Source organism: Rhincodon typus, unplaced genomic scaffold (genome assembly GCF_021869965.1).
Source record: "Rhincodon typus isolate 14 unplaced genomic scaffold, sRhiTyp1.1 hic_rhity00002279, whole genome shotgun sequence".
Lineage (NCBI taxonomy): Eukaryota > Metazoa > Chordata > Chondrichthyes > Orectolobiformes > Rhincodontidae > Rhincodon > Rhincodon typus.
In genome coordinates, this window is record NW_025967917.1 from 1 (window position 1) to 11,595 (window position 11,595).

The 11,595-nt window shown below is 42.4% G+C and overlaps 1 protein-coding gene across 1 annotated transcript; it reads left to right on the plus strand.

Annotated features, from left to right (window-relative positions):
- Positions 1-4: 4 nt before the first annotated feature.
- LOC109921742 (serine hydroxymethyltransferase 1 (soluble)) lies at positions 5-11,003 on the plus strand (the record flags this gene model as incomplete). The annotated part of the gene is made up of 6 exons (XM_048593060.1): positions 5-119; positions 1,234-1,350; positions 2,103-2,225; positions 4,813-4,929; positions 7,986-8,096; positions 8,699-11,003. Coding segments are annotated over 6 exons (756 nt in total), but the record flags the coding sequence as incomplete, so codon positions are not given.
- Positions 11,004-11,595: the final 592 nt, after the last annotated feature.

The window sequence follows — 11,595 nt, forward strand, 5'->3', positions numbered from 1 at the left end:
CAGTGGCTTAGTGGCAGCCGGGGTGGTGCCCTCTCCGTTCGAGTACAGTGATGTGGTCTCCACAACAACGCACAAGACTCTCCGTGGCTGCAGGTCTGGGATGATCTTCTACAGAAAAGGTGAGGAAAAGATATTTGACTGGAGTGTTTCCTGATCCCGTTGTCTGAGTAAACTACTGTTTTTGAGTTTGTAATTTATCTGCGTATCATTGGTGACATGTTCGGCAGTTGTTTACTGATATGAGTGCCATGGTTAGTAGTCCAGCATCTTACACTGTTAGCAGTGTCACCCTAAATTGGTACGTTACAACCAACCAACTTTTTCAATTTTTTTTTCCATGGGATGTGGTTGGTATCAGTTAGGTCAGCATTTGTTATTCGTTCTAATTGCTCTGAAAAAGGAGGTGCAGAGCTGCTTTTGGAACTGCAGCAGTCCATGTGGTGTAGGAACACCCAAAATGCTGTTAGGGATTAACTTCTAGGATATTTCCGCAGGAATCATGTGGGGATGTTTTCAAATCAGGAAGAGGTGTGGCGTGGAAGCGCATTTGCAGTTGTTCCTATATGTCTGCTGCACTACTCCCAGGTGATAGAGCCCGTAAGTTTGGAAGGTTCTGTTAAAAGGTTGCTGCAGTGCATTTTGTAGATGGTGTCTGCTGTTGCCATTGTGCGCCGGTGGTGAAGAGAAGGAATGTTTAAGATTGTCAATCTAGTGGCTTGCTTTGTCCTGAGTGATGTCAAACTTCTTGTGTCTGTAGTTTGATTTGTGCTCATTCAGGCAGTTGCAGAGTATTCTATCATGCTGTTGACCTTGTACTTTGTGTTTTGTGGAATATGAGAGAAATGTAAACTGGATTTCAGCTACTCCATTCCAAACAAATATATAACTGGACCTCCTGACTATTCGGGAGCAATCCTAGAGAATGTTTGGTACCTGACAAAACAAATCCCAACCTAAGAAGATTGGGTAAAAAGCACACAGTCCATAATGATATGGTGTTTGTTATTGCAGATACACTGGATTTGTGTATTGTCCTCTCTACTTCTCCCCCTTACTTTAATGGCAGAAACCTTCAATACTTCAAGAAAGTAGCACATCTTCACCTTGTCAAGGCCTAGGCAATAACCACTGGTGTTGTCACCAATTCCCACATTGTAAGATGAATTTTAAAATAAAAAAAATCTTCTTTGGATTGCTGATAACACACACGCTTCTGCTTTGCTCACTCTGCAGGAGTCCGTAGCATTGACCCGAAGACTGGAAAGGAGATCATGTACAACCTGGAAAGTCTGATCAATCAGGCAGTTTTCCCAGGCCTGCAAGGTGGGCCCCACAACCATGCCATCGCAGGTAATGTCTGCAGTAGATTCACCCTTTGGTGCTATTCTGAAAATGAAGGTGTTTTACAGATTACTCTTTTGTAATCTGGTTTTTAATCCTTCTGCCAATGGGAATAGTTTCCATCTACGCTGTCCAGCCCCCTCAAGATTTTGAACAGCTTTTAAATCTCGTCTTAACTTCTGCTTCCCCTCATCTCTAACCAGACTAGCACCAGCTTCTCCGATCTATTCTTGGAACTGAAATCTGTCATCTCTGCAATTACTCATATAAGTCTTTTCTATATCCTCTCTCAAACCTTCAGTGTGATATGATTAATGCAGATCTAAAGTTATATCCAGGTCTCTGATGAATTAATGTTTCCAAAAAACATATCCTTCCTAAAGATTGATGCCACAAATTGGACACAGTACTTCAATTGAAGCTAAACCAGTATTTTATTAAGGTTCGACACAAGTTCCTTGCTTTATCACCCCAAGCCTCTTTTCAAATACCCCTGGTTCCTGTTTGCGTTTTCATTTAATTTCTCTAGTTGCCCTGCCACTCTCAACAATTTACACAAACACATCCCCCACAAGTCTCTCTTCTCTCTATCTTTCTTATCAGTAAATACTAGAGCATTTCTCTTGCCTCAGACTGCAATTAACAGTGTTTTTTATTTATTCTGATTGGAACTATATTGCACGTGAATTATTTTAGTGATATGGGAAAGGTTTGACCTTGTGTGGTCTGTAATGAAATCTCTCCTGTCTCTATCTGGGCAGGTGTTGCTGTTGCACTCAAACAGGCTATGACTCCAGAATTCAAGCTTTACCAGAAACAGATTGTGGCAAACTGCAAAGCTCTTTCATCAGCATTGGTGAATCTGGGATACAAGATTGTTACTGGTGAGAATATTGGGAGTGACACTGTCCCTATAGATTGAATCAGCCATTTTTGTGACCAGTTTAGCAAGTATTTGAATTGACCTCTAAAATTTTAGCCAATCAATTTCGATAAAGTACTTGCTATTAGCTTATACCTAAACAAGGGTTCTTATTAATGTGTGATATGATTAATGCAGATCTAAAGTTATATCCAGGTCTCTGATGAATTAATGTTTCCAAAAAACATATGAAGCAAATGTCATTTGGGGAATCTTTGTCCTTGAACTGTCTTTTTTTCTATATGCCAAGTGGCACTATTCCCACCCTGTTCTTTCATCTAGTGTATGTTCAAATCGTCTCACATACTTAACTTATTGGCTCAGATCTCAATTCTGTGTAAATGCTGACCTGCCTCAGTCTTTCCTTGCCTCAAATCTTTTTTAAAAAAAAAAAAAAAAGCTTGGTACCATAGCAGAACTGCCCAGTTCTGTTTGACTTTGAGTCTAGCTTTTGAATGCTTATAGGAAAAGACAGGTGTTTTTTCACCATTTTCCTAAAAGCCAAACCATCTCCTCAAAAATCCCTGCGACCAAGTCCTTTTAAGGCACTTCTCGCCAGTGTGAGAGGGTTTTGATTTATTCAAACAGCTTGAAGATTATGGCAATGTAAGGATTAATTATAGTTTGGGTTGGAATGGGTCAAAGTGCAGTCCTGTTTACCAGAGTGAATGAAATGAACAAATGACTTTGATTAGCCTAATTGAGCTCAGTTGCAGTTTTGAATCAAGGTTAAATGACTTTGAGGAGAATGCACCAGTTTAATGTTTTGAAATCACATCTTTCTCTGTTGCTGTCAGCCAATGATACTGTCCCTCAAACCTCCCTGGAGCTGAATAAAAGCAGTTTTTGCAGAACACCTACGCTCAGTTCGCAATAAATAACTGCACCTCCTAATTGTGAACCATTTCGACTCCCCCTCCCGTTCCTCAGATGATGTGTCCATCCTGGGCCTCCTGCAGTGCCACAATGATGCCACCCGAAGGTTGCAGGAACAGCAACTCATATTCCGCTTGGGAACCCTGCAGCCCAATGGTATCAATGTGGATTTCACAAGCTTCAAAATCTCCCCTCCCCCTACCGCATCCCAAAACCAGCCCAGCTCGTCCTCGCCTCCCTAACCTGTTCTTCCTCCCACCTATCCCCTCCTCCCACCTCAAGCCGCAACCCCACTTCCTACCTACTAACCTCATCCCGCCCCCTTGACCTGTCCGTCCTTCCTGGACTGACCTATCTCCTCCCTACCTCCCCACCTACACACCTTTACTGGCTCCATCCCCGCCTCTTTGACCTGTCTGTCTCCTCTCCACCCATCTTCTCCTCTATCCACCTTCTATCTGCCTCCCCCTCTCTCCCTATTTATTTCAGAACCCGCTTCCCCTCCCCCATTTCTGAAGAAGGGTCTAGGCCCGAAACGTCAGCCTTCCTGCTCCTCTGATGCTGCTTGGCCTGCTGTGTTCATCCAGCTCTACACCTTGTTATCTCAGATTTTTCAGCATCTGCAGTTCCTACTATCTGTCATCCTCAAATGGTGATGTGTCATGCTTTGCCATGTTGAACTGTCTGTTTCTGTGTGTGAACTTCCTCTCTTTCAGAGTCCTCCTTAGATTTATGTAGAATGTTCTCTTTTAGGGTAATTAAGATCCCAAATAGTCCTCACTCTTTCATAGTCCTTGATCCCTTCTGGAGGACATGGCTCAGTTGCTTTGCTGTCATTTCTGTTGATCACTAATGACCAAGTCTTATTCCATACATTTACTTCCTTTCTGTAAGAAATAGTTCCATTCAGGTGCTTGCTATTTCATAGTTTTCAGGTGAAACCACTCTCCAAGAGTTACTTTGGGTTTGAAAGTCCTATAGGCCTTGAGGAAGAAAGCAAGAACCATTTGAAAGGTAAAGAGTAAGAAAGACTAAGAGGGCTGAGATTGACAAGATAGCATTTGCCTCACAATTTTTTTGTATATTTTGAAACTCCCTTAGGAGTTGATTCAGAAACTCTGGTGTCTGAAGTAGAGGGCAGGGAGAAGGGCATGCTGTTGCGTTTAAATAACAATGTAATTTCTATTTACAATTACTGCTTGGGCCACTCCGAATAGTTGAGAATTCGGTTGCAATGGACCAGGATCCTGCTCAGTTTTGCAATACTCAGTCTAGTAGAGTAAGGCCTAAAGCAGGCATTAGCCTCCTCACTGATCAATGCAGGATGCTTAACTCCAAATTTAGACGACCATTAGGGGAACTTAGAAGTAGCCTGTTTTAATCTTCTCCTTTAGTTTTTTTTTACGTGTCCTTAATCTGACTAATTCAGACTGTCCCTCCCTACATATCCGAAAATAGCTGGTCATAATCATAAAACTTCTATCAAATTACTTGACTTCTTGTAACTTCGTAACTCACCTTTGATAACTACAGTCCCCTATCCACCCAGAATTACAATCCTCACAATTATTACAAATCTGCTATTTAACTCTCTCAGTGCTGGAATGTGAAGAACTGTACTGGATTGCAATGTGAAATGCTTGCCTCCGCTTTTTCCTTTCTTCCTTGTACAGGTGGCTCAGATAATCATCTGATTCTGGTGGATTTGCGCAACCAAGATACAGATGGGGGCAGAGCTGAGAAGGTTCTGGAAAAGTGCGCCATTGCTTGCAACAAGAATACTTGTCCAGGTCTGCATCCACGACTTAAATTGAAATAGCACCTTTAGTGTTGGGGATGGGGTTAGAGGGCCTGATCTGACAGTGAGTCACACATAAAGATATTAGGACAGGTGAGCAAAAGCTTAATCAAAGAGGTAGGTTTTTTTAATGGGTTCCCATCCAAGATGGCAGATTTGGTCTCAATTTATTTTCTCATCCAAAAGAAAGCATCTCCAATCTTGCAGAAGTCATTCAGGACTGCCAGTTGAACTTCATTTTACTGGGAGACTTAATCTTGTACTGAACTATTTCATTCCTGCTTGCAATGCATGTTGAGTGAAAGCAGCTCAGACGATTTGATGCAGAATTGTGGTTGGGACATACATTGACCTTTTTTGACCCTGAACTTCACAAAAGGATCTCTTCACAAAAGGATCTAAATGATAAGCAGTAAATTCTCAAATCTCAGAGTACACAAACTGGAAAGCTGCTGTGTGAGAACTGAAAAGTTAAACATTTGAGCAAAATCTTAAAGATCCAGAGGCAGTGAGAGTGGAAAGAAAATAACGTGGTGTCAGGGCCACCATATTTTCCTTGCTTTGGTCAGGCACTGGTACTGACACACTTACAGGCTGATCAGAGCCTGGGTGTGGGAAATCATCAATCCTGAGAGTTTGACCTGGTATGTGTGGACATGTGGATAAATAAAAACTTTTGCGATTGGCCTCTCAAATAATAGTGAGGTAAAGATTGGCTTAAATCTGCCACCATAAACTTTGCTGTGGAAGGAAATTCTGAGAAAAGATTTCAGAGGTAGCACGTGTCCCATTGGCTGATGAGTCGGTACTTGAGCCAAGACCCAGAGTAGGCACATAGAGATTGTGCCCCTACTTTGGGGGGAGTGATTGTGTTGTTGGACTTTGATACTACCACTCAGACATTCGCAAGTGTTAAATCTTACTAGTATTGAATAAAATTAAACATGTCTTCAGTAGGGATCATGACAGAATTTGAACATGAAGGTTAAAGAGTTAGCTGAATGTGTTATCCAGAGTTGTCCATCATGGAGTGCTGCATCATCAGAGCTGCTATCTTTCTGATGGGACAATAAACTGAAGCTTTGACCACCCTCTCTGGTGACTATAAAAGTTCCCATAGGATTATTTTTAGGAGTAATCGACATTTATCCCTTAGTAGACATAGAAATAATGCCACTAGACTAGAAATCCGGAGATTGAAGCGAATGGTTTGGAGTTCAAATCCCATCAAGTCAGCTGGTGGGATTTGAATTCAGTTAATCAATCTGGAGTATAAAGCTGTTCTCAGGAATTGAGACCATGAAATTATTGATGAATGTTGTAAAATCATTTCCTTTTAAGGCAGGAAATCTCTTCTTACCCAATCTGGTCAACATGGAATTCCAGACCCACAGAAATTTGGTTGCTTAACTGCCCTCCGAAATGGCACTACCACTATGTTCATGGGCAATTAGGATGAGCAGCAAATGCTAGCCTTTGTGTTAATGCCCAGGTTTTGTGAAAGAGTTTTTAAAAAATCAGCTTTAATAAAATAGAACGGAGTTGTTCAAGGTTCAGGAAACACTTCCTCATCGAAACAGTGGAAATCTGGAACACCTTCCAGTGGGTTATGAGCTGTAGCATAGCTATATTTATGATCTTCCCTCTATCCTAAGGTCCGAAGTGGCAATGTTTGCTGATGATTGCTCAATACTCAGCACCATACGCAACTCCTCAGATACCGAAGCAGTCCATATTCAAATGCAATAATTGACCAGAACATCAACTAGACTCATTACATAAACACAAGAGCAAGTCATAGCCTAGGAATACTGCAGCGAGTAACTCACCACCTGACTCCCAAAGCCTGTCCTCCATCTACAAGGCACAAGTCGGGAGTGTGATGGAATAGTCCCCACTTGCCTGGATGGTTGCAACTCTAACAATTCCAAGTTCAAACAGGGCTGACACACCCAGGATAAAGCAACCACTTGCTTGGCAGTCCATCCACCACTGACGCTCAGTAGCAGCAGCGTGTGCTATCTACAAGATGCACCGCAGAAATTCACCAAAGATTCTCAAATAGCACCTTCCAAATCCATGACCTCTTCCATCTAGAAGGTCAAGGGCAGCAAATACATGGGAACACCAGCTTCAAGTTCCCCCCCAAGCCACTAACCTGACTTGGAAATATATTGCCGTTTGTTCACTGCTGCTGGTCCAAAATCTTGGAATTCCCTCCCTAATGGAATTGTGGGTCAACACACAGAGGATGGACTGCTGTGGATCAAGAAAGCAGCTTACCACCACCTTCTCAAGAGCAACAAGGGAGCCAGAACCTGTCAGTTGGAAAACGTATGGGACCCGTGCAGCGTGACTGTTTCCAAGATGGAGGCAACGGACGTGGAAGTGATGGCTCCTGTGGCGGTAGAAAAGGAGCACATTGCCAGGAACCTGGGCATGATGACAGAAGGTGGCATTTGGAGGAGCAGAGAGGGCAAAGTCTACGGGGAGGAAAAGATGAACTTTTGAAGCTATTTCAGTTTTAGTAATATCAATTTATTAGTAATTTATTCAGTATTTTACCATTTGTACAATTTATTCTGTAATTTATTCCATAATCCAAGATGACGCTGGAACGTAGCGACGATATCCACTTTTCACTGTACCTCGGTACAAGTGACAACATTAAATAAGTCTAAATGTAAACTAGGGACAGGTAATAAATGCTGGTTCAGCCAATGATCCCCACATCCCACAAGTTAATAATAAATAGGCTGGGGATGTTATTTCAATATACCAAAATCGAGGTGAGAAATTTTTTTATTAGCCTAAAGTAATGAAGGCTATAGAACCAGGGGGATTGGTGATGGAGTTAAGGCTTGAATCATACACGATTCATTTGTTTTGGTTAATGGAACAGTGCTGGGTGGCTGAATGCCCCAGTCCAGCTTCTGTGACCATGGAGAAAGATAAAAACTGCTTGAGAGTAAATTTGTCTCAGGACATGGGAAAGCTGTGATGTGATGAGATGGTAGTGATGGGTCATTAACCTCTCATTGTCCACAGGTGACAAAAGTGCCTTGCGTCCCAGTGGCCTCCGCCTGGGAACACCAGCCCTCACCTCCCGAGGGTTCCAGGAGGAGCATTTCCACACAGTAGCGGCTTTCATTCACAGAGGTAAGTTGTTTGGTACTGGTTAGAGTCCTGAAGTCACTTCAGAGGCGAGGGGCAAGTGGCATTGGGATTTCCTGGAATTTAAAGGGTTTTGCTGTTGGGATAGGGGGAGAACACAGCACCAGGGGCAGCAGAATCACAAATGTTAAGGTGTTTATCAGTTTGGGGTGATATGGGATGGTGGAGGGGGTCAATCCAGCTGAAGTAGGAAACAGTGTTGGGGGAGTGGGGTGATTAATTTGGGAGTAGAGTCAATCCCATCTGGATCCGTGGAGTGAGTATCATTTCCAGCCTGTTCAGGGAGAGAGGAATCAATCCGAGCTCACTCAAGGCGGGTGGGAGTTAAACCCAGCTGGATCCAGGGCTGAGGGGAGTCGATCCAAGCTGGATTGGTCCAGGCAGATTCAATCCGAGCTGGGTTCGGGAAAGGATATCAGTTCAAGCTGGATTGAGGGGAGGGAAGTCAATCCCAGCTGGAGAAGGAATGGGGAAAGGGAGGTCTTTCCCATCCATAGTGACTGGTGGACCTTTTGGCTACCTGCTCTGTGTAGATGTCCTGCTGCCAGGTTGATTTGTGCAAACCAGGTTTGTTTTAACCTATACAGGGATTCAGATAACACTGGAGATTCAGAGAGATATTGGCGCAAAGGCATCACTCAAGGAATTCAAGGAGAGGATGATGACTGACAAGGACCACCAGAGCAAGATTAAACAACTAAAGGAAGAAGTGGAGATGTTTGCGTCCAACTTCCCAATTCCTGGATTGGCTGATCTTTAAAGCAGCAGAGTCTGGAACTGCTGTAGCTAAAGTTGTGGGATCTGTTTAAAATGCACAACAGTGATGCTTTTCAAGCTGACCTATCATTGAAGGGATTAAAAATTCCATTAAATTAAGAGTCTCTTCTGACACACAAAGAATTAGAATTGTTTCATGAAAGCTCAGGAATCCTGTGCACTATTTCAGGGCCTTTTTGACTATTTTATCTCACATTTAAGAGATTTGCCCATGTCTATGCAAAACCAATGATCATGTTTCTCACATTCAAGAGGTGCCCTTCTCACTATCCTCAACATCACTGCTTGATTGTCGCCTGATGAAAACCACTTTACACTTTGTTACTTGGGATTATGAGGCTTTTTACAATTTATATAATTTGCTTTTACGTGAACACCTCAAACCAGTTTCTTTAATTATAGGTTGTATTTTAATATACATGCCCTGTGCAAGTTCCATTTAACGTGCCTTATTTGCAACAGCAACTTCTGGCCTCTTGAGTATCCCTGATTTTAATTGCTGCATTAAAAGTGTCTGTGTCTTCAGCGGTCTAGACTTGCCCTGGAGTTCCCTTTTTAAGGGCAAAATTTAATGGCCCTAGGCAGTGATTGTGGCGGCATGGGGGTGGGAGCAGGCAGTTAATCAGGTGGGAGGTGACCTGCGCATGCCCCCCACCCCACCCCACCCCACCCCAAACTCAGCCAGGTTTTCATCTCTGTTGATTAAGGGTAGGATGCTGATGGATCCCTGTAGAGGCATGAATTAAGCCCCTTAAATGAGCAACAAATTTCCAGTATTATTGGCTGCTGCTGGTATTTAGAAATTATAGAATCCTTGCAGTGTGGAACCAGGCCATTCAGCCCATTGAATCCACACTGACCTTCCGACCTAGCCTCCCTACCCTATAACCCTACATATCCTATGTCTAATCACTTAACCTACATATGCCTAGACACTATGGGCAATTTAGCATAGCCAATCCACCTGATCTGCACATCTTGCCCAGCAACAAGAGGGTGAGTCACCCTATGAGAAATAAAGTCCCTTTGGTTTTTGCTTACAGACTTCTGGAAGATTCCTGGTCAAAGGCAAGCAGTGTCTGACCAAGGAATGTGACACTGAGGAGGGGGTTCTCCTGACAGCTGTAATCCTGCCTTTTCTGCTGACCACTTTCCCCCATCTCCATGGCCCTCATCCCACCTCATTCACCCTTAAACTGGATTCCTCACTGACTCTGATGGGTGTGTCGCTAGCAGCTGCCACCCATTGTATCTGGTGGTACAATGTGTTATGGAGAGTTGCAAAGATTAACTCACAGAACTGTCACAGTGCAGGAGGCCATTCAGTCTTTTGTGTCTGCACCAGCTATCCAAATGAGCAGCAAGACTTATTGCAATGCTCCTGCCCTTTCCCTGTAATCTTGCACATTACTACTATTTAAATAATCACCAGAAGTCCTCTTAAATACCTTGTGCCTCCACCGCACTTCTGAACAGCTCGTACCAGATGCAAACCACTCACTTTGAAAAAGCCTTTCTGTCTCATACTTGCTTTCTTTTTTGCAAAACACTTTAAATCTCTTAAATTCATTAAAATTTGCACCTCTCACTGACTGAAATTCTCCCCAAGGGTTCTTCGTCCCAGGAAATGCTCGATGCTAGCCACCTCAACAAGTGATGGGCATGTACTGCTGAAGGACCTTCCCCAGTGGAGACCCTTGTTGTAAACATTAAATTTTGCCCTAAATTTCTCCATCTCCTTTCCTGTCTTTATTTCTCTCAAGACACTTCTTAAAACCTAACTCTTCGATCAAACTTTCGATTATGTCTTAATATCTTTTGGTGTGACTTGGTGTCAAGCTTTGTTTCATAAATCACCCAAGAGGCACCTTGGGATCTTTTAGTCAGCTAGAGGCACTACATAAATGCAAGCTGTTAGTGTCCCCTGTGAGTGAATGTGATGTCAATTATTGTGTTCTGACATGAATTGTGGAGATACACTTGGAATCAAGCTCTGTGAATCACTGCATTGGTAGAAGTGTTTAGATTCAATCACAAAAATGGCCCATTGTTCACATTCGGTACAGCTATCCACAATAAAAGATTTCTGCCAGCCTTGTTTAATGAACACAAAAATATTCTGTTTACTATAAAATGCAACTCCTTTCTAAAACAAGCAGCAAAACAGATTAATATTCAAGATATAATCTCGAATTAGAATGAAATCCCTTTTTAAACCCAATATACACACACACAACAAAGAGCAAAGACTTTGCAGGAATGATAGTAAAATAGGGCAAAAGTAAAAAACACCCTTATTAGCCAATGGTCTGAAAAACAAAAAAAGAATTTTACGAATTCTCACAGTCTACCAGCTACTGTCCAAGCTGTTAATATCTTCAGTTTACCACATAGTCCATGAATATAGATTTGCTGCCTTAGCAGTTGGGTTTAAACACCTATTCCTACTTCAATTTGTTCATATTCATCAGGTTAGCTCAGAGTAATTGATAAAGAAAACATGTAATTTGATTCTTTAACACAGTTGCTTTTATTTTAGAACAAATTAAATGGAGATTTTTCTAATTGTAGCATTGATTTCTGTGAAACTAGTTAATCATTTAAATTTCACCTAGCTTGGGTTCCTTTCTCTTTCTCTGCTGGCCTCTGGGTCAATTTGGGTTGGCATGAGATGTATTGCCAGAACTCACCAAAGCTTCGTTAATGG